Genomic DNA, 24,694 nt, shown 5'->3' on the forward strand with positions numbered 1-24,694 from the left:
AAAGATATTCCTATTTATTGTATAAAAAATAGTAAACATAAATACATCATCATAGGAAAAAGGTTGTCCCCATTTGGATAAATTATAAACCGCTTGAGCAACCTTTTCTGTGGTACATGAATAAAGGATAAACATCAAGCATCTCATGTGTTGGACAAAGTCGTGGTAATGGCAATTGTAAATTGGCCTCAGTATATTCTAACCCTTCATACGAATCACTCTCTCTCTCTCTCTCTCAAAGAATATCAATAATTGGCTTTCAAAGATGACGAGGATAGATTAAATCGTCTGGGAGGAATAGGCATTGTTAAATCATTTGGCACAGATGCATGCGCATGTCTTTATCATTTGAGATTGGGAGCACAAGCAGATGAGCGTAATATTACGTATAAACCACTCTGTCCATGCCGATGCTTCAGCGTAGACGAGAAGGGTGATTTGGTTAAAGAGAAGCATCCGCACCCCACCCCACCCTGGAATCGTGTGGTGCGCATCAGCCCGCTACCACAGGACAAGATGCTCTTAGTCGTTGTCCGTTTCCGTGTTGTAGGAAACTTGCGGGGCTGGATTTGACAAAAGGTAGAGGGCGAGCATCGATGGAATATGGCGGCTGATAGTGGGTAACGGATAACATGGATTCCCTCCGGTCTCCCCCCCCCCCCCCCCCCCCCCCCCCCCCCCGCCCCTTTGCTCATTAAATTGGCTGTAGTCGGTCCCAGTGTTTGGGGGATCCCGTCATCCCAATCCCACTATTTTTTTCCCGGTTTGGTTGGGTGAGTGGGCAGGGGTGCCCTCGAGGTGGGAGGGGTTAGAGAGGCCCCGTCGACGTCTCTCGGTTTGCAAGTGGCCGAGAATGGGGCACACAAGGATTTTTTGAATGGCATCGTCTCTGGTACAGGGACCATTCCCCCACCCAAATGCCGCCTGCAACTACGCATGCAACGGTGCTTCCCGGATCGGATTCCCCGTGCTCATCATCCATACACAACGTAATCGCTACTAAATGCTCATTTAAGCCCAAAATGCGCATTCCCAGGAGACCCATCTCTCACTTTTGCTGGCCTTTTAGTGCCTCCAATTCCAAGCAATTCCCTTGGTTTCCCGCCCGGGTTAGGGTTTTCTCTCTCACCCCTGAAGAACCGCCCTCCGTTCCAGGCATCCCAAGGGCTTCCACAGGTATACTTGCTGCTTCTACTACTACCACCAACACCATCCGTGGCGTCTCTTCTCTCCATCTTCCTCCGTCTTGTAGAACAATGTGTGTGTGTGTTATAAATTTCTCCTTTTTGTTTTATTGGCTGTTGGAGTTTGTATAACGTATTATATGACATCGACCTGAAGCATAGCGAGCAGGGCACGCACTTGCGTTTATGTGGTTCATTGTCTTCCTCATGTGCTCTTTGGCTTCATATGTGCTCCAGTTTTTGTAGTTTTTAGTCAGTGTTCTACCAAGTGAATCTTTTCTTCTCCTCCAAGGAGATAACGTTGACAGCACAAGCGTCTGTTACTATATGATTAGGTCGCACACCATCGTATTGACTTATTCATGAGCACATGCAACTGGTTGGATTAACGTACTGAGAATATGGTCGTACCTTCTTAGCACTGAAAGCATGGCTTCATCTGTTGACTACTTCTGCCAACAAAGTATCGTACAGTGGGTGTTATCAGTATACATGCCCATATGATTGCCGTAGGAGCCATGAGTCTTCTCGTTGGTTGTCTTATATACAGTGGGTGTTACAAAACCTTGTCGCTATCAGTGAATTGATGATATTAGAGATGTCCTTGAGATGTGAACACTTTCGGCCTTGGGGCTTTCATCTGGGTCATGCATACATGCCGTGCTGATCTGCTTGTAATTTGGACACAAGCGTATGTATGCAATTTGAGATGTTTGATCACATCTTTCATTTGGATAGCCCATGTATTCTCTAATTTTATGCATTGATTCTAGGCAAGTGAATCTTTTCCTCTTGTGGTTCTGTAAAAAACTAAAAAATACCATCAGGGAGGGGGTGCTTGTCATGTGAAAATGTGCTCAATGTGATATGCTGAAGGTGTTGTACTCTTCTTTTTTTGTGTAGTTTCTAAACGCAACCACTTGTGGAAATATGATCAATATAGCTAAACTCTAGGAAGGGGCTTCATAATGCATCATCTACCATGCCAGTCAGTGTCGAAATGCCAAGATGTGGCTTACCTATGATGAAAATTGAGGTATTTTTACATGTAGGGTCCATTGTCATTGCTCAACCAGCAAACATTTTAAAGAACCTTTGTGTGTTGTCTCAAATTATTTGGAACGATGCTTGTGAGCTAGTAGACAAATAACTAATTGAGTAAATAAACATACAAGTGTTCATTTGAGATTTGTTTACCATGGGAAATATTATTATCAATGTGATGATCCTAAGAAAATTAACTATGAAGCAGACAAAAATGACAAGATTGTTTGCATAATAAGTGCATGAACAACCTCATGCTTGTGAATCTGGCATAGAGGACCACATGCCAATGGAAGTGCTTGCCACCTCATTTGCACTGCACCTGCATGTTGTTGCAGCTGAGCCTGTAGAACATGTGAGAGAATGCAGGGGAAACTTCTTAAGTATCTTTTGGAATATGCACAAATGTGTAGTATAGCATAAGTTATCTCATGGCTACGTCACATGGGTGCGGGTGCGACACGGGTGCGGCGCAATTTCAAAAATTTTGGACACGGGGACTCGGCTATATATATATATATATATATATATATATATATATATATATATAAGACTTGATCAAAGTTGTGCCCATTAGGGGACATGTGATGAGTTGTGAAGCCTGATTCAGGGTTTTTTTCCTTTAAGGGGGGGGGGGGGGGGTCCCGCTGTGCGGTCAGGGGGGGGTCCCGCTGTGCGGTCAGCGGGCGGGGATCCAGGGGGGGCCGCCCCTGGCGGGGGGTTATAGGCTACGTCACATGGGTGTGGGTGCGGGTGCGGGTGCGGGGATTCGGCACTTCCAAAAAACCCGGGTGCGGGGGTGCGGCAGGGGCAAGAATAAAAAAAAAAAAAAAAAAAAATATATATATATATATATATATATATATATATATATATATATATATATATATATATATATATATATATATATATATATATATATATATATATATATATAAAGGGGGTCGGGTTTTTTCAAATTTCACAACAGCAGCTGACAGCAGCGGAAAGACAGTTGCTGTCAGCATATTTTTTTTTTTTTAAATTCGCAGCCCATTTGGGCAATTTTTTAAAAAAAAAAAAAATCCAAAAAATAAAATGGACCTAAATGATCCTGGGTGCGGTCAACGCACCCAGGATCGGGTTGACCGCACCCGGTGCCGCACCCTGCTAGCCGAATCCCTGTGACATAGGTTATAGGGGGCAGTGCCCCCCCCCCCCCCCCCCCAAGATTTTTTTTTTAAAATCTGTAGCCCAGATTTTTTTTTTTAAAAATTCCAAAAAATGGACCAAAATGACCCTAGGTGCGTTGACCACACCCAGGGTTGAGTTGACCGAGTTCGAGCCGCACCCGTGTCGGTGCGTGTCGACGCGAGTGCGTCGACCTTGGAGCCGAGTCCGTGTGACATAGTCTCATGGTTTCTTTTACCAAAATGGAGATCAATAGTCGATGCTTTATGGATCAAGTGGTGATTAGCCTAGCATGGGAGCATGCTTTTGTCCACTTGTGAGATCAACTCAATGAAAAACTGTTCTTGGACGACGTATCAAATTTTGCAAGGAAAATGTCGCTATAAATAAAAAACCTCTACCAGTAAGGTGGTCCATACTTGCTTTGTTTCCATTTAGGTCCACATATTTCATTCACCACATGGTACTAGGGCAGTTTATGTTTCAGTGGTTCTATTTGTCAGTAATTCAGTTGTCTTTACAGGTCCAAGAGATTTTTTGCCACTCAATTGTGTCCCTCTTTTTCCTCCTAAATTTTGCCCACTACTGGCATGCTTAATGGGTAAGAGATAAAAAGCAATAGAGCACCAACTCACCGAGTTTGGATGGAAGTGGTGCAAAACACAAGTTGCCATAGCGCACTGACTGGAGGGGCATAGCAGGGCCTTTTGCCACAGGAAAAGGAAATTCATCTGTTTCATTAAATGGCAATCAATGGGAGAACATTTGGCAGAACTCCAAATAGAATAGAATAATGTGTCTGCATACAGAAATTGTCATTCAAGAGTTCGGAGAAAAAAGACAAACAATTTTAGGATTGGTGCTACGTGGAATCAACTAACATAGCATAGCTGGCCAACATGACAACAATTACCAAGAAAACCTGCATCTATTGATTTGGAAACCGTTTATGCACAAACATGCACACGATTCTGGGTAAGCTAATTCTTCTGCAACCATTTTAGGATTAACATTTCATGAAATGTATTGGTGGTGTGTTGTATTCTGTGCATCATCAAGGGTGTCATGGTAAACATGCCCACAAGTGCCAGCTTCAGGAGAAAACTGTTCTAATCTTTTATTTAGTAAATGAGGTCCTGACTCTTGTGATACTTTTCTTTAAAATCTTGTATGGGCTTTCATTGGGATCTGTTAAATCACCAGTGACCCACCTATGCATTTGATTGTCTAATATGAGCTGTTCACCATATTTTCTCTTTGGTAAATTGTTTCTCCCATGTTTTGTCTTGGTAATTCCTTGGATAAATTAGTCAATGATATCCTTATGTCAGTGATGCATATCCCGTAGGAGATGCCTTGTTCTTTCCTTTGTCTGTGGGATTTCTTATATTAAAACATGCAAATACTCCAGGATGCTGTTTGCTTTCCAATGCAAGATAGCCTAAAGGTTATATCTTAAAGGCTTTTCAGATTTTTCATGTTATTGACTTTTCAACACTGTCATATTTTCTTATTTTCCTTGTGCAATTTAGAAAAATGATTGATATAGTCATTCAGCCTCAGCTTCAATAAACATCACACATTGTGCCTAGACAATGCCAAGATTCATCTTTGGCAAGAAGGTTGCATCACATATTGTCAACACAAAGTAGTGCAACGGTATGTTGATGAAGTATTTATAATTACTGCAGGGCTATAATCACCATTGCAATCTAATTTTGCATAAATGCTATAGCAAAACTTTTCAACAAGGCCTAAGTGAATTGCTGAAACCACAAGTTGCCTTATGCAAAAAGAGCATACCAATTGAAGTCATATACAAACCTCTGTATGTACCTCCTGACCAGACACTTGTAAAGAAATGTGTTTGTCATGTCTAGATATTATAATGATAATTTAATTGAAACTGCAATTAGGACGCATATGCCATTTTTTGTTGTCACATAGGGAAAATGTCTGTCACTAAGTCTCACTTAAAATAATTCTTAAGTTGTTTAGAAGTGTCTTATTGCCAACATTGCAACTCTGTTGCATTTTGATTGGTTCAGGGCTCATGAGAAGTAATTTGCAATGATAAGGACCATATGAATCGCTGGAGACAAAGCAAGGTGGAAGATAGGTGCTTGTGATGAATGTTCTGGCTTTTTGGTATCTCTTCAAGAAGGCTAGGGCTAGATCATCAACAAACATTTTCAATTTTTTTGGTGTTCTAGCATGAGTGTGTACACAACTTTGTAAGCATGACACACATGTATAGATGTGTTTTGTAATGAATGTTTAGAGACTCGCTATACACACATATAACAAGTTCACTGCATTTTTCTGTTCTGAACAAAATTTTGAATGCTGCAGTATTTCAAAAAGTTAATTGCTACTGTCATGGGTAATATTATTAGTTAGTTGGAATGTAATGAATTTATGACGATCACCACAAAGCCCTATTGGATTTGGAGAATTGCACAAAATATTTCCTTGGCATACTTCTTTTGACTAACCAGCTTCATTTTGGTGGACTTGCTGACTTCAAGGTTTAGAGTTTATCTCATGGCCTTATGATATTGAAAAAAGAAATCCATTGTGTCATGAAGCATAAATTGATACAGCTTTTCTTTTTGAACTCATTTTGGTTGAACAAGAAATTATCGGATCACTGTGTAGGTCCCCTTGTATTGTGCTACTAGACAGAATTAATTACACTGTGCCAGAGGAACTGTTTTATCCAATATGATCTTATTTCAATTTAAAGACCAAGCATGTCGAAGTTTGCCAAAAATAACATACTTTTCCACTTTATCAAGTACTTTTGAGAACACTTTGTCCATCTACCCCGATTATGAAGTCTGCTATTACCTCTCTCTCTCTCTCTCCAACCTTCCTCCCTCCCCTCGACACAGACACACTCTAGAAATACCATTTGTGCATATGGATGGTCCCTATTTTCTAAACCTTGAATGGTAGTTAATATTTTTTGGTTATGAAATAACAAGAGTAATTAATGAGAATCTAGGATATGGTAGATATCTAATTTATTTGATTAAGAAACAGTTATGTTAAGTTCCTTACAACATCTATGTCTTAATTAGGATACTGAACTTCTTTCTTATCTAATAGGTTATAACTTTTCCTAACTAGGGAGAAGGGAAAAAGAAAAAGGTTGCATTAAACTCTCTCTCTCTCTCTCTCTCGTTCTTTCTCACTGAGCCAACAATGTGAATAAAAAATGATAGTTTTTTAGGACTTTATTGTTTTAGTTGAATGGCACCACCTTTCAAGATGCTGATTTTGGTCTCCTTCCGAAGAATCTGTTGCCTGACATTCTTGTGTCTGGCTCTGTAAGTTCTTGTTATCTATTTCTCATATTGTGTTTAATGTTGAAAGCTGGTGGGGCATGGTTTTCTGTGTGATATCTTTGTATCTGTCAATCTATAGTCTGCATATATAACTTAAGTAAATCTGTTTGAAAGTTGCCTAGTACTATTCTGGTTACTTTTCCAATGGACTATTTCTATGTTGTTCTGCAGAACTATTAATGAATTCATTTTTTTCTTCAATTTAATTAGGTATGGATCAATCCCATTCTGGTAGTGATGGACAATTGGAGGGGAGAGAAGCAAAACAGCTGCTGGAGCATTTTGGTGTTGGTGGTGACCATGGTCATTGCATTTGGTCGTCTTTTGAAGGGGGACATAAAATCACTATGGGGAAACAAATATTTTGCAACAGATCACTAAACATGAAGGGCATTGTTGCAGTGGGATTTGACATGGATTATACTTTGGCACAGTATAAGCCTGAAACGTTTGAAACCTTAGCTTATAATGGCACAGTCAGGAAGCTGGTTTATGACTTGGGATACCCTCCAGAGGTTTGTGTAGATGTCTCCGTTCCCTGCTTTCCCACTCTCTTCACGGTCTTTTTGTTTAACTTACTGATGTGTTTTGCCAATTTCTAGTTGGTTGATTTTATGATCTTTTGTTATCATTATGGCACTATTCAAGAATTTATTATTGATTTTTCTATTCAGTTACTGGAGTGGTCATTTGATTGGAAGTATATGGTCAGGGGCCTAGTTCTTGATAAGAAGAGAGGCAACATCTTGAAGGTCGGAGCAGCTTGCTTTTACTTCTTTTCCTTTTCTACGTGATTTATAGGTACCAATAGTGGTGATTATTCTTCGTTCCTCAGTAAGGTAATAAGTAACATGAGATCTATGTCACACGGACTCGGCTCCAAGGTCGCCGCACCCGCGTCGACACGCACCGACACGGGTGCGGCTCGGACTCGGTCAACCCGACCCTGGGTGTGGTCAACGCACCCAGGGTCATTTTGGTCCATTTTTTGGATTTTTTTTTTTTGAATTTTTTTTTTAATTTTCTGGGCTACAGCTGTAAGGAAAAAAACCCATCACAACTAAAAAACCTGTACACTTTCAAGTTTTAAGTACAGAATGGGCACAACTCAAGTTTTTGTGGTTTTTTCCTGTACGAAGAAAGTGAATTATTACAGTGTATGAAGAAAGTGCCCAAAAGTGAATTATTCTTGTATGAAGAAAGTGTACAGAATGCCTTCACAACTCATCACCTGTTCCCTAATGGGCACAACTTTGACCGAGTCTTATATATATATATATATATTTTTTTTTAATATATATATAGCCGAGTCCCCGTGTCCAAAATTTTTGAAATTGCGCCGCACCCGTGTCGCACCCGCACCCGCACCCGCACCCGCACCCGCACCCATGTGACAGCATGAGATTGATGTGCACATCCCTCTGGGCCGGTGTTACACCAAGCTATTCCTAGTGCCCATAATATTTATAGAGCTGCAGTTAAATGACTAGATGAAGACGGTTTCTAAGTAGCATGACTTAATTTCCCATGAAATGCTTGACATGCTTTATATGTGTATGAGGATACATTTTTTACTCTTGCTTAAGCAACAAATTCTCGGTTGTCTTTCAGTGAGCATTCTAAGTTATTAGCTGCACCTGTTTTAGTCAAATTTGCTGAAATGTCTTGTTTTCTTGAATGGTTGTCTTATGGTCTTATGAATATATATTTTTTATTTTCCTAACAAATAATTATAAGTTATGATGTCTTCGCAGATGGATCGCCACAAATATGTCAAAGTTGCTTATCATGGCTTCAATGAGATGTCCAAAGAAGATAAAATTGCAACCTATGGAAATACCTTGATACGGGATTCATTTGATGAGCCTGACTATGCTCTTATTGATACTCTTTTTTCTTTGGCTGAAGCCTACTTATTTGCACAGCTTGTTGATTTCAAGGATAGTTATCCTGGACAAGTTCCCTATGGTGCTGAGTATGTACCATAACAGATGATGCTGATACACTATTTATCTTATATCCTTCTGATATATATGTTAAATTGGATGGATGTTCTAGTAATTTTGAAGTTTTACTGGTAATAATGCACCATTTTGTGTGTGAAGTTTTATTGGTAATAATAAGCAGTTTTGTGTGTGCATTGTAATGAAATAGAAAAAATACAAATAGACGTCACTTATGGACTTGCAAGAACACAACCAATCAAGAACACTTGATTGATCAAGTCACACCACCCACACAAGGGTCAAAGTATTCTTGTATTGCATGAAAATGCTCTCTAAAAGCATTGGAAAATACATGGGCTCAAAGGCCCTATTTATAATACAAAGGGGCATAAAGGGAGCAGCCCAATTAGCTGTTGGGCTGCTCCCAACGGTCACATCTCGGGCCATTGGGCCCAGTCAGCATACACAAAAAAAATTAAAAAGAAAATACATACACAGTCAGCCCCGGGCTTATGCCTATTCCATAGTGAAATGATCAGAATACCATTTATGGGTATTTCGTTTTATATATATATATATATATATATATATATATATATATATATATATATATATATATATATATATATATATATATATATATATATATTGTAACGACCCCAAATTATACCCTTTGAAAATGCAGAATAATTTTTTTTCCCAATGCGAAAACCTTCCCAGAGATCCGGGGTCCTCACAGTTCCAATTTCTATTGGATAACCCAAACACCACAAACGAACTTGCAACCATCATTCATAAGAACTAAAACAATTTCTTTATTTATGAATAAGAGTAAATTGTAGAGACGATGTTTTTATTCGACTGAAAATAATGCAACAATTGAAAAAGCTAGAAGAACTGAAACAAAAGAAAGAGCCACTAAGTCCCCTGCTAAAGCTGTCAAGCCCAAGTATGACTTTCATCCCTCCCCAGTAGTCAGTCCAACCTCACTGTTCACCATTTCCTGTGAAAAACCAATAAAGTAGGGTGTCATAACCAAAATTCTGAGCACTACTACTTCTAAAGACACCAGGTGAGACAAATAACATGGATAAGATTTCATGTAATGATTTGAGTGAGTGCAGATATAAGATTTGCAGAATCTAAATAACCATTCATGCAACCAGTTACATATGCTAAGCAAAAAGAAACAGTAAGGCATGAGCATAAACAAGAACTAAGTAATAAGATCTTTCAGCATGCTTCTTAGGAAGTAAATAACATACGCCCACAATTCTATCATGATTTATAGATCAATTCAATTATGCATGATCTAATGCATAGCAGGAAAATGCATGATTATGTGCAATGCATGATTCCTTTTTGTTATCTTTCATTTAAGTTCCATCTTTCCATATGCATGCCCTATTAAATGTACACAACTTTAAGTTCCTCTTTTTAATTACCGTTGCCTGCGGATACACCAAACAAGTATAATCCCCGAGGTCAAATAGGTTCCTAGGGTACCTTAACACACAATTTGTATTTTATTACTGGGTTCCAACTTAGCCCTCGACCGAATCACCTTCGGAACATTAGACCTCCACATTTAATGTCGGGGACACAAGGGACACCCCATGCCCACAAGTGCCACTTCCTTGGTATCATAAACAACAGCTGTGTCAAACACACAACTCCCGAGTAAAGTGACAGACTCTCCCTAAAACCGTGGCTAGGAGAAAGAACCTCAATATCGGGTTCAGGGGACAAAATTACGGCACACAGAGTTTTTGTATCCTCACAATCTCCCCAAGACCGGATTTCTAAGATTCTCATACTCCAGATGAGATATCCCAGAACGTATATTACACTGTTCTTATTCATTATATTTTTATTTAAGTCAATTCTTTAAGTTCACAACACCATATGCAAAAGTAAAGTGAAAACCCGCATCCTTCCTTGCGGAGACTCTTACGGGACTCCAACCCGTATAAACAACTAGAACAGTGTAGTAATGTGCCAAACCATCTTATGTGGTTTAAATGATGCATTTCAAAATATATATAAAAAAAACCCAACTCACGACTCTCCAGGCCGATGATGGTTCATTAAAGCCATCGATGCATCACATAATAAAACCAAGTAGTGTTTTATTTATAACACTAGGCCAAAATGCCAAAAGCATGTGCACTCATGTCATCATAAACCCAAACACATGCATGTCATTACTCATTCATATGCATTTTCCCTATGTGTGGTACCTACATCATATACATGTATTAACCAATGCACATTTCTTTTGAGTGTGTGAGTGTACATGTAAAGTTTTATGTATCCTCATAGCATACATGCTCAAGAAGAAACATTAACTGAGTCATACTGACAATCAAGATTACACAATTAGTATCATGAAATGCAAAAACAACATTTCCCAATTACCAGGCAAAAGTGTAAGCTTTGCCATATGCTAGAGAAGTTAGTCAGGCTTAACAATCCCAAACACGCCATCCTCCTAGCTATATAGTCGATTCAGACCAGAAAGGAAAGCATATGGGAAGCACATAAGAACTGACTAACATGAGCAATTTGATTTTTTTTTTTCAGAATCCATGATTTCAGGTAACATTCATAGGGACTTACTCGTGATTCAAATAATAATCTGTTTAACCAAACCAGCTATATACATGTGCTGCAAGAACAAAACCAAAAAGAAAATCTCCAGCATAAACAATATTTTCAGCTATTACTCATGAATGGATTTAGTGTTATGGATAACACTAACCATGACCACCATATTTAGCTTAATGCGCAACACGCATTCAAGCTGTTTACCTTCACAAATTCCACGTCAGAATAACCCACATACACAGGAGTTTTATTTTATGTTTAGCACTGGAATAGCCCACAGAAGGTAGGTACCTAACAAGTATTTGTTTTTTTTTTTTCAGTCAGCATTTAGATTAACCACTATACAGATTCCTCAAAACCAAACTATTCAGGAAAAACCCAAATCAAGTGTCTACTAAACACCCTAAAGCTTCAGTTTACCATAACATATAGATTTTAAACTATCTGTCTTCAACATTATATAAAAATGAAAATGAGCATTTCTAATGAGCTTCAACAACATCACATAAGTAAGAAAATAAACCTTTCTATAAGGGAAACAACCTAACGTATCAATGTGGCTAGTATAAATATTTCCAGAAACCCGTAAATTCATCTATTATTCTTCATCTCACAGAAAATAGATTACAAAAGTTATATTTCACAGAACAAAACTTTAACTTAAATACACCGATCTCACTAATATCATGCATAAAATGACAGAAATCAACAAGGCAGATCGATTATCATAAGGACTGTCAAACAAAACAAAAAGAGAAACATTCATTCCCAAACCAATCGCTCAGGTTGATCAAAACAGGGAAAACCCCTGTTTCACGATTTCAGGGTATTTGTCCCCATCAGAAATCCGTAAGCCCTCTTAGGAAAAATCCAAGAACAAATACGTTAACCGATGTCTGAAGCCCTTTAATATAAATCAAACCCCCCTTCTATCAGGAAAACCCAAATTCCCCAAAATTTACAGATTTCGGATTTCTTGCCCCCATTCCCTCAGATTTTCGTAGTTGCCGAAATCGACTCGGTTTGCAGAAATCGAAAGATAATCACCCCCTCAAATCGAAAAACTGAAAATCCCCAAATCGAAAACCCTTAACTGAAAAATAGACCCCCAACCATTAGCTAGGGTTCCAAAATGGGGTTGATAGCTAAACCCCCAAATCAGATGTCGTCACTATCGAAAACCCTCGAGTTTTCTCCTCTCGAAACCATACACGGAATCGAACCCCTATTCGATCCCTCACCCCGTTTCCAAGAAGACCCGTACCTTATCCGACGATCGAAGGTTGGAGACGCGAAGGCAGGGCCGACTTAAGTCACCCCTTACTGCTGCCGTGACAGGAATGCTCGAGGAGGGCTTCGATGGCAGCAGGTAGCTGGAGCTGGCTTTGGATCGATCGGCAGCCGCGGCTGATGCAAGGCAGGGAGCGCACAAGAGAGGGGAAAGAAGAGGGCCGAGTAAAGAGGGTGAAGCCCTCTCCACCCCCTCCTTATATCCTACCGAACCCCCACCCTTCTCCTCCGAGAAGCACGGGGTTCGGTTACGCTCTCCGTAACCCCACCCCCACCCCTTTCTGTTTCGGATTCTTGAAAGCAAGAATCGTGCCCTAAGCACGATTCCTGTTTTAACGCCCCCTTTTTTTTTAAATTGGACTCGGGTCCGGGCCAAGCCTGCGACCCGCGACGTTGGGTCCATTATTAAAATGGACTCGGTTTGCCTGTGAATGACGGATCCTCAGTTGGATCTGTTTGGATCCAACTGTGGGTTCGACCCTATGTACCAATTTTTTTTCTTATAAATACTATTAATTATTTATTTAATTAAAAATTAATGTTATAAGTATAATTTAACACCTCATTGTGGGTTATTTACGGATTCTTTTATGGATCCAATAACGGTAACATATCCGAGGCCCAAATTGAATATTTCGTAATATAAACAAAATTTATTAGCGAAATTTTTTGGTTTTTACATACATATATATACATATATATATATATATATCTTAACACCCCCCTCAAACTCATGGTGTAACAACTGAGAGTTTGTCAAGTAGGAAGTGAAACCTAGGTGACGAGAGCACTTTAATGAAGAAATCTGCTAGTTGATACTCAGATGGATCATAAGGCAACCTGATGGTTTTCTTCAGAAATTCTTCACAAACTTAGTGGCAATCCATTTCAATGTGTTTAGTCATCTCATGGAATGTATGATTGCTTGCAATGTATACAACGCTTTTGTTGTCACAACATAATCTTGAGGGTTCTGTAATGTAAACTTTCAAATCCTCTAACAATTGTCTCAACTATACTAAATCAGACATAGTTGTTGCCATGACACAATACTCTGCTTTAGTGAAAGAGAGGGATACCTTTGTAAAAGTATCTTCAACAAGATACTAAAGTCAAAGGAACAATATAAATGTGTAAGCATACACACACCAAGAACACTTGGAACACTTGTGCACCAAAAGCACAAAATACGAAATCACAAATGTGCAAATGCACTCATAAGTTTCATAAACACTAAAATGGTTGGGCAATAAATCCCAACAACCACCACCAAATACAAGAGAGAGTGCCCATATTTATAGGGCTAAAGGAGACCTTGGAAGGGGCTCCACATAGTCGTTGGAGCCCCTCCAACGGTCACAAATGTGACCGTTGGAGGGGTCCAACGACTAGTGTGTTGGGCCCCTCCCAAGGTAGGTACAAAGCATTTATTAAATGAAAAAAGAAAAATAAAAAAGGGGAAAAGAAATTACAAAACATATTCGAAAAAGAATATGTGTAAAAATGTCCAAACTACCCCTAAGACTAAAGATAGAATTATATATATATTTTACATATATAATAGGTAGATACATATACATATATTATATATATGTATATGTATTACCTTATATATGTAAAATATATATACGAAGTTACAAGATTGAATTACATAATTTAACACCCCCCCTCAAACTTAGGGCAGGATGACCGATAGTTTGCCAAGAAGGAAGTTGAACCGCGGAGCACACAAGGTTTTGATAAAGAAGTCTGCCAACTGATATTCGGACGTAACATAAGGAAGATCAATGACTCCTCGGAGATATGCTTCGCGAACGTAGTGACAGTCCATTTCAATGTGTTTGGTCCGCTCATGGAATGTGTGTTTTTTCGCAATGTAAATTGCGCTCTTGTTGTCGCAACACAGCTTGGTGGGCCCTTCTATTGTAACTCCCATGTCTTCAAGCAGTTGATGAATCCAAACAATCTCCATGGTAGTAGTTGCCATGGCACGATATTCAGCTTCTGTTGAGGAGAGTGACACCTTTTGTTGCTTCTTGCATCTCCATGAAATCAGTGAGTCACCTAAGAATGCACAAAAACCAGTGGTGGAGTGACGGTTATTTGGGTCACCTCCCCAATCAGAATCAGTATAAGCGATTAATTTTAAATCGGAAGAAGATGACAGAAAAACTCCCTTGTTTAGAGTACCCTTTATGTATCTTACGACTCGTAAGATGGCACTCATGTGAACGGATGTAGGCGCATGCTGAAACTGACTTGCACTATGGACTGCATGGGATATATCTGGTCTGGTAATACTCAGATACATCAGAGATCCTACAAGCTGTCTGTAGTGTGTAGGATCCAAAAGTGAAACCCCATCATCAATTTTCATCTTTGCTCCTACTACCGCAGGAGTTTCTCAAAACTTCTCATCCGTAATACCTGACCTGTCAATGATCTCAGATGCAAGCTTAGTTTGAGATAAGAAATATCCTCTGAGAGAGTATGCTACTTCAATTCCCAAAAAATAAGTTAGAAAACCCAAGTCAGACATTTCAAATTTATCTTTTAAGATAGATTTTATACTCTTAACCCCGTTAGAGTCACTCCCAGTGATGAACATGTCATCAACATACAGAAGTAAAATAACAATCCCTGCATTGGATTTTCTAACAAATAGAGCAGTGTTAGTAAAACAAGAGGAAAAACCATTCTCAATCATAACAGAGTTAAATCTATCATACCAAGCCTTGGGGGCTTGTTTTAGACCATAGAGTGCTTTTTGAAGACGAAGTACCTTTCCGTTAGGAGCCTCCATTCCAGGAGGAGCATCCATATAAACTTCTTTACTTAAATCCCCATTTAAAAAAGCATTTTTAACATCCATTTGATAGATGTTCCATTTGTTGATAGAGGCAACAATTATCAGGCATCGGACAGTGACCATACGGGCTACAGGAGCAAAAGTTTCTTCATAGTCAATACCATATTCTTGAATATATCCTTTTGCAACCAAGCGAGCTTTATACCTTTAAGGGATCCATCACTTTTAGTTTTTACTTTAAAAACCCATCTGCATCCTATTGTTTTCTTACCTTTAGGAAGATGTTGAAACTCCCAAGTTTTGGCTCTTTTCAGAGCCTCAAGTTCACTGTCCATTGCATTAATCCATTCAGGGCACTTTCATGCTTCTTCAAAATTTCTAGGTTCTATATAGGAGTGAATGGCACTAAGGCAGGCTCTATATCTTGGTGAAAAAGAGTCATAGGAGATGAACCTAGAAGGAGGTCTTCTACTTCTTTCGGTTCTACGAGGGATTATTTCATTCTGTGAACCACTAGGACTGGCATTACTATATCTGTCAAGAGCACTCTTAAAGTTGTTTTGATCTCTATGAGTATAGGTGATAGGGTCTCTAGGTAAGTCAATATGTTGATGTGACGAAGAAGGCAAGGAGGAGTTTTCCTCGGTTTCAAATTCATTTGGGTTACTTTGATCTGACGCATTATCACTAGTATCATCGTCTTTATTCAGTAAATCGAATAAAAAGGAGTAATCCATATTTTCATTTTGAGGGTTACTATGTTCGAACCCACTAATATTTTCCAAAAAACTCACATTTCTGGAAACATACAATTTATCACTTTTGATATCATAACAACGAAACCCCTTTTGGGTTTCGGAATAGCCAAGAAAGGCACAAGGAATGGCTTTAGGAGAAAGTTTGTCATTCTTATCAGTAAGAACAAAACATTTACACCCAAAGACCCTTAACGTGCTATAATCAGGTTTCTTATCGTACAGTTTTTCAAAGGGAGAAATTTTGTTTAAATTCTTCGATGGGAGTCTGTTTATGAGATAGATAGAAGTAAGGGCTGCCTCAGCCCAGAGATTCTTTGGAATGTTTTTAGAAATGAGTAAAGTCCTAGTTGTTTCAATGATGTGTCTGTGCTTTCGTTCGACTAACCCATTTTGTTGAGGGGTTTTCGGACAAGATTTTTGGTGAAGAATACCAAAATTTTCAAGATAACTTTTAAATTCATTTGAGAGGTATTCTCCTCCTGAGTCAGACCTAAAGATTTTTAAGCATCCATTGAATTGATTTGAAATCATTGTGTGAAAACTTTTAAAGGTTGAGAAAACTTCATGTTTGTGTTTAAGGAAATAAATCCAACAAAACCTAGTGTAGTCATCTACAAAGATCACATAATATGAAAATCCTCCTTTAGACATTACCGGAGCCGGTCCCCATACATCGGAATGGACAATTTCAAATGGTTTTGTCGTGAACATGGATCTTTGAGGAAAAGGCAAACATTTCATTTTCCAAAGAATGCATTCATTACACAAAAAGTCACTTTTACAAAGATGTTTAACAAAAGGTAAATAAGAGATTTTAACAATATTGGGATGACCCAATCTCTTATGCCATACATGAATGTCTTTGTTTTGGACGACGTTGCAAAATTGACTCTTAGAAACTTGAAGAAAATCTACGTAGTAGAGGTCTCCTCTTCTAGAGCCTTTCCCAATCAATCTCCTGGACTGGCGATCCTGTATCCAACATTTATTAGAAGAGAATTTTATATCGCAACCATGGTCCGAGAGTTGGGAGACGGAAAGAAGATTTAAGTTAAGGTTTGGGATAAAACAAATTTTTGGAACAAAGAAATCTTGTTTTTCAAAATTACCTACTCCTTTAATCTCAAGAGATGTTCCGTCCGCGGTTGAGACAAAAGATGAAAAAGAATTTTTAGAGAAATATGAAAGAGAGCAAGAGCTAGGGGTCATGTGAAAGGATGCCTCGGAATCTAAAAGCCAAGATGTCTTACCGGGGGAAGAGGATGACATAGCGGCTCCGGAAGTACCTCCCTTGAGAAGAGGTTGGAGTGCTTCTACAATTTGTTAAAGAGAAAGAGACTCACTTGATGAAGAAGGTTGTTCTTCAACTTGGGATGCCATAGCCGTTGCAATCAATTTCTTCCATTTAGGACACAAAGGTTTGATATGTCCGGGTTCTTTACAATAGTAGCAAGTCACTTTGCTATAGTCTCTTTTGCCATATCGATCATTTCCTCCTTGACCTTGATTCTTGAAATGAGGAGGTCTATAGGTTTTCATGTTGTTTCCCGGTCTTGACACTACATTAGCCATTTCACCATCTTCTTGAGTAGAGGAAGCAACAAGAATGCTAGAATTATTTTTGCCAATCCCCATATGGGTTTCTTCACCACTTAGCTTGGTGATAACATCTTCAAGCGAGGGAGATGTGAAAGCGGAGAGAAGAGAGGACCGAACTTGTTCAAATTCGGGTATAAGGCCATTTAAAAAATTGAAGAACCGGTCTTCCTCAAGTTGTTTGTGCCTTAATTCGATTGCCTCACCACTCCATTTAGGTTCAAGAATTGCGAGTTCGTCCCAAATAGCGGATAATTCGGCAAAGTACTCCCGAATGGTCATGTCATTTTGTTGGAGAGTCAAAGCCCTCTTTTGGAGAAAGTACTTGTGGGATAAATCTCTTGAGGTGTACATTTTCTCAAGATATACCCAAGCTTCGGAAGCCCTTTTAAATTTGATGATGTTGGCATTTATCTTGGTCTCAACGGATGAGAAAATCCAAGATAAGATCTTGAAGTTCTTCATTTCCCAATCATCATGTTTTTTAGAATACTCTTCAAGGGCCTTTTGTCTTTCATCCCCTTCGAGGATCTTGATATCCCCTCCTTCAACAATGGTAATTTTAGGTTCCGGTTCCGGTATGGATCCATGGACGTAACCCCAAAGGCCCTTTCCTTTAATATGAGCTTCCATATTACCGGCCCAAACATGATAGTTCGAGCCATTAAGCTTAAACCCAAGAGAGAAATGGGAGTCTTTTTCGCCCACTAAAGAGGAAAGAAGCCAAGGAATAATACGTACCTCAATTACTTTTCGCATCTTCCTTGACAAGAGAGACTCCTAAAATATTGCTCGAAGAAGGTGATCCTCGTTGATTTCAAAAAACTTGAAGGCACACTTTTCGAGGAATGCTAGAGAGGGCGAATCACAATTCTCCTTTTTCAACGAGGCTCTGATACCATGTAAAAGTATCTTCAACAAGATACTAAAGTCAAAGGAACGATATAAATGTGTAAGCATACACACACCAAGAACACTTGGAACACTTGTGCACCAAAAGCACAAAATACGAAATCACAAATGTGCAAATGCACTCATAAGTTTCATAAACACTAAAATGGTTGGGCAATAAATCCCAACAACCACCACCAAATACAAGAGAGAGTGCCCATATTTATAGGGCTAAAGGAGACCTTGGAAGGGGCTCCACATAGTCGTTGGAGCCCCTCCAACGGTCACAAATGTGACCGTTGGAGGGGTCCAACGACTAGTGTGTTGGGCCCCTCCCAAGGTAGGTACAAAGCATTTATTAAATGAAAAAAGAAAAATAAAAAAGGGGAAAAGAAATTACAAAACATATTCGAAAAAGAATATGTGTAAAAATGTCCAAACTACCCCTAAGACTAAAGATAGAATTATATATATATATTTTACATATATAATAGGTAGATACATATACATATATTATATATATGTATATGTATTACCTTATATATGTAAAATATATATACGAAGTTACAAGATTGAATTATATAATTTAACAACCTTATGCTGCTTATTGCATCGTCATAAAATTAGAGAATCACCTACAAAAACACAGGAACCAGTGGTTGAGCGTCTATCATTCACATCCGCCTCCCAGTCAGAATTAAAATATGCAATAACTTCTAACGAGAAAGATGATGAAAGAAACAATCCATAATTAATAGAATTTTTAATATATCTAATAATTCTCGTTACATCACTCATATGTATTGTAGTGAGAGCATGCTGAAATTGACTAACAAAATGAATAACATGAGAAATATCAGGACGAGTAATAGAGAGATAAGATAAAGCTCCAATCATTTGTCTATATGGAGTTGAATCCTTCAGAGGTTCTCTATCATCTTTCTTCATTTTCGCATTTGTGACCTCGGGAGTATCAACTCGTTTTTCATATGAGAGTCCTGCCCGTTCTATAATCTCTGCCACATACTTAGTCTGTGGCAAAAAGTAACCACGAGGTGAGTAAGCTACTTCTATTCCAAAAAAAATATCTTAAAAAACCAAAATCTGTCATATCAAAGTTGTCTTTCAGTACATCTTTGATATGATTAACGCCCTACTTGTCACCACCTATAATAATCATATCATTAACATAAAGAAGTAATATTACCATTCTTGCATTAGAAAACTTAACAAACAATGCAATATCAATATAACAAGATTTAAAGTGTTGTGTCATCACACTACTAAACTCATATCAAACCTTGGGGGCTTGTTTTAAACCATACAAAGCTTTTCATAACGGAAGGATTTTTTCATCTACTAAACTTAAACCTGGTGGAGGATCCATGTAAACTTTCTCATTGAGATTACCATTCAAAAATGCATTTTTACATCCATTTGAAAGATTGGCCATTTTTTAATTGATGCTATAGAAATAAGGGTTCTATCAATAGTCATTCGAGCAACTGGAGCAAATGTCTCGTCATAGTCTATCTCATATTCTCGACTGTATCCTTTGGCTACTAACCTAGCTTTATATCTTTCTAATGTCCCATCCCATTTAGTTTTTATCTTGTAAACCCATCTACATCATATAGTTTTTCTTCTTTTAGGTAATGTTTGAATTTTTCAAGTTTTTGCCTTTTTTAAAGTTTCTAATTCATCATTTGTCGCCTTAATCCATTCTTGATGATTTTTAACATCATGGTAGGATGTTGGTTTTATATATGAGTGTATAACCCAGAGTTACCGGAAGCGCCTAGGTAAGTGGGGAAGCGCGCTTTGGAAGCGTGAAACGTCGCGCTTCTGAAACGCTCGGGGAAACACACTTCCCTTCTATGGAAAATACGCTTCCCTTTTATGGAAAATACACTTCCCTTTAATGGGAAGCATGCTTCCCCCATTTTTTTTATTTTTTTGTATTTTTGTATTTTTTATTTATATTTTTTTTCGCTTTCCCCTCGCATTCTAGGTCGCTTTCGGTTCGCTTCCTAGGTCGCTTTCGAGACGATTCCCAATTCACTCCTAAGTGGCTCCACGCTTTCCACTTCCTAAAATTTTGAAAGTGCCTCGCTTTCCGCTCTCGCTTCCTCAACTGGCAACTATGGTATAACCATTAGACACGATCTATACCTAGGTTCAAAAGAATCATAGGATACAAATCTACTAGGAGCCTTTGAAATTCTTATGAATTTCTAATACTAGAATAATCTACATCTTGATTTTGAGAATATCTTTCTAAACCTCATGGTGGATGGTCTTCGGTACGTCGAGTATAGGTTTGAATTTCATTATAAGATAGGTCTATATCATCAAGACCTTCATTCACATTCTCATGTGCATCATGAGTGTCCTCGTTGTTACATTCATGACATCATGAATGTTTTCACATCTTTTATGTTCATTGACAAGGTAAAAAAGAAATGAATAATCACAATTCTCTTGGATTTTCTCTTTACCAAACTCATTTTTATTTTTAAAAATAGTAACATTTCTTGAAACATATAATTTGTTCTTTTTAGTGGCATAACATCTATATCCTTTTTTATTTTTGACATAGCCTAAAAGAACATAAGGAATTGCTTTTGGGGAAAATTTGTCGTTTTTATTGGTAAAAACAAAACATTTACAACCAAAGACTCTCAACCTTTTATAATTAAGAGATGTTTTAAATAAATTTTCAATCGGAGAGATGTTTTTAATGTTTTTTGATGGCATTCTATTTATCAAATAAACCGCCGTAGGGACGACTTCGATCCAAAACATTTTTGGAACATTTTTTGATAAAAGAAGTATTTTAGTGGTCTCAACAATATGTCTATGCTTCTTTTCGGCTAGTCCATCTTGTTCAGGAGTATAAGGACATGATTTTTTATGGATAATCCCATGTAGGTCAAGATAGTTTTTGAACTCTTTGGACACAAATTTTCCCCCGGAATCGGTTCTAAAGATTTGAATATTGGTTTTAAATTGAGTCTTTGTATAACGATAATTTTTTTTAAAACAATCAAATCCTTCGGATTTCTGTTTGAGAAAAAATATCCATGTGTGTCTACTATAATGATCCACAAACACAACATAATAAGATACTTCTTTGGATGCAACCGGAGCTGATCCCCATACATCCAAATGTACTAACTCAAATGGTTTTTTAGATATAAAATGTCTTGGCCCAAAGGTAAAGATTTCATTTTACCAAGGATGCAATCTTCACGAACAAAATCTCTTTCTTTATGACTTGTAAGAAATGGAAACAAGTGTAATTTGGACATACTAGGATGTCCTAGTCTTTTGTGTTAATTTTCTATATCTTTCTTCTTCACAAAATTACAAAATGTTTGTTTTGATAACTCAAGATTGTTCATAACCTAAGTCACAAGGATTCAACCAACCAGGTGCCGTACCCACGTTGACGCGACGTGGGTGCGGCACCTGGTGCGGTCAACCCGACCCTGGGTGCGGTCAACGCACCCAGAGTTATAACTGTCCAATGTTTGGACTTAAAAAAAATGAAGCCTGATAAAAAAGGGCTGAGAGGATGATTAGGGCAAAATTTTTTTGCCCTAATCCCGACCTCGACTGTGTGACGACCCAACCCCGATGCTGGTGATGACCCGACCCTAATGCCGCCGTCGACCAGTCTCCCTACCCCGACGCCGACGACGACCTCGAGCGACACCGTCCGGTATGCATTCTCTCTCTCTCTCTCATTCTCTCCTTCAATCTCTCTCATTTAGATTGATGGAAAATCTGTAATTTTAGGTGTTGAAAAATCTGGCTTTATTTATAGATGTTCACGTTGGGTTTTAAAGAAACGAGAATCAGATTTTTTTTTTACAAAGGTTCACGTTGGATTTTAGGGAAAAATCTGGTTTTATTTATAGATGTTCATGTTGGGTTCTAAAGCAACGAGAATCAAATATTTTTTTTACAGAGGTTCACGTTGGATTTTAGAAAAAAAATGGTTTTATTTACCGATGTTCACGTTCGGTTTTAAAGCAACGAGAATCAAATTTTTTTTATAGAGGTTCACGTTGGATTTTAGGGAAAAATTTGGTTATATATATATATATATATAATTTTTTATATTTTTGTCGCACCCCCGCACCCAAGTTTTTTGAAAGTGCCGCACCCGCACCCGCACCCATGTGACATAGTCCATAACATATAGATCTCTTCTTCTATGGCCTTTCCTAATCGACTTCCCGGACTGGAGATCCTATATTAAATAATCATTGGATGAAAACAAAATTTCACATCTATGATCCGCAATTTGAGAAACGGATAAAATGTTTAAATTCAATTTTGGTACTACTAGGTATGAAGAAGGTTTGTTGTTTTTGAAAACCCCCAAAATTTTTATTTTTTAAGGAAGTTTCATTGGCGGTTGAAACATAAGAGTTATTTGGGTTAGTATGACATTCGAATAATATGGACTCGTTTTGAGTCATATGGAAAGATGCACCGAAGTCAAGGATCCAAGAAGTCTTACCAGGGTCACCACTTGTGGATACGACCGCCCCTGAGAAGGAAGAAGCTTGATTTTTGAACATTGGTTATAGTGTTTCGATCAATTGCGCCAAAGATAATGAGCCGATGCATTTGGAGTCGTCTACACCATTTTTTTCAAAGGATGGTCCCACCGAAGCAACCCTTTTATCATCTCTTTGATTTTCTTTCCTTCTTTTGGGGCAAAATGACTTGATGTGTCATGATTCATAGCAATGGTAAGATATGATTTTGCCACCCTTCTTGTATTCATGATCACTTCTTTTATCACTTTGACTTCTTCCATAATCATTGGAATTTCTTTCATTCTCATTTTTTACAAAGTGAGGAGATTTATAACTCCTAGTGTGGTTTCCGGGCTTTGACATAGGAACCACGAATTCTTCATCCTCTGAGATGGATGATTTTTTTAACCTATTTTCTTCCATAGTTAACTCTTCAAGAGTTTCAATTATGGTAGGTACCCCTCCTCTATGAAGGAGGGCCGACTTGGTCCATTCAAATTCGAGTCTAAGCTTATTAACAAATTGGTAGAAATGCTTCATTCTACATTGTTTTTCACGGAGTTCTACATCTTGGGGATAATGCTGTAAAAGTATCTCCAACAAGATACTAAGATCAAGACCTTAATTTTCTTGATAATAAACCCGACAAAAATGCACAATAAGAACACTTTAGAACACTTGTGCACAAAAGCACAACTCACAAATAACTCACAAATGCGCAAAGGCATAAAAATAATGGAATCAATTTATTGAGCACTTGGGCTTTGACTCAAAGCCATGGAGAAATACAAAGGGGAGAACCCCTATTTATAACAACACAAAGGGGGCCTTGGAGGGGGCTCCACTCATAGACGTTGGAGCCCCTCCAACGGTCACAAATGTGACCGTTGGAGAGGGCCCAACGTCTATGTTAGTGGTTCCCCCAAGGTACCTTTTGGTACTTTACATAAAAGAAATAAAAAAAAAGAAAAATAAAAATAAAAATAAAAATAAATTTACAATCACATTCATAATGTGAATGTGCGTAAAATAGAGGAAAAGACTAAACTACCCCTACGGCTAAACAAATAGAAATATATATTATATATATAATAAGTAGATACATATACATATATATTAATATATGTATATGTATTACCTTATATATAAAATATATATATTACATTATATGATTATGTACATAATTTAACACCCCCCTCAAACTTAGGGCAGGATGACCGAGAGTTTGCTAAGAAGGAAGTTAAAACGCAGAGCACACAAGGCTTTAGTGAAGAAATCCGCCAGCTGATACTCGGACGTGACATAGGGAAGGTCAATGATTCCTTTGAGGTACGCCTCCCGAACATAGTGACAATCCATCTCTATATGTTTGGTCCACTCATGAAAAATGTGATTTTTAGCAATATAAATCACACTTTTATTGTTACAGCACAGCTTGGTAGGCCCTTCAATTGTGATTCTCATGTCTTCCAGCAACTGATGAATCCAAACAATTT

The 24,694-nt window shown here is 38.1% G+C and overlaps 1 protein-coding gene across 1 annotated transcript in view; it reads left to right on the forward strand.

The window, feature by feature from the left end:
- The first annotated feature begins 337 nt into the window (after nt 1-337).
- LOC149847617 (HAD-superfamily hydrolase, subfamily IG, 5'-nucleotidase) overlaps nt 338-24,694 on the forward strand; it is a 161,339-nt gene continuing 136,982 nt past the window's right edge. Inside the window, exons 1-4 of the mRNA XM_090002159.1 lie at nt 338-1,176; nt 6,959-7,263; nt 7,423-7,500; nt 8,503-8,723. Coding sequence (XP_089858285.1) covers nt 918-1,176; nt 6,959-7,263; nt 7,423-7,500; nt 8,503-8,723 — 863 coding nt within the window. The 5' untranslated portion in view covers nt 338-917. The remainder of the gene's footprint in view (nt 1,177-6,958; nt 7,264-7,422; nt 7,501-8,502; nt 8,724-24,694) is intronic.

Source organism: Nuphar pumila, chromosome 1 (assembly GCF_984573655.1).
Source record: "Nuphar pumila chromosome 1, dmNupPumi1.hap1.1, whole genome shotgun sequence".
In the NCBI taxonomy this organism is placed as follows: domain Eukaryota; kingdom Viridiplantae; phylum Streptophyta; class Magnoliopsida; order Nymphaeales; family Nymphaeaceae; genus Nuphar; species Nuphar pumila.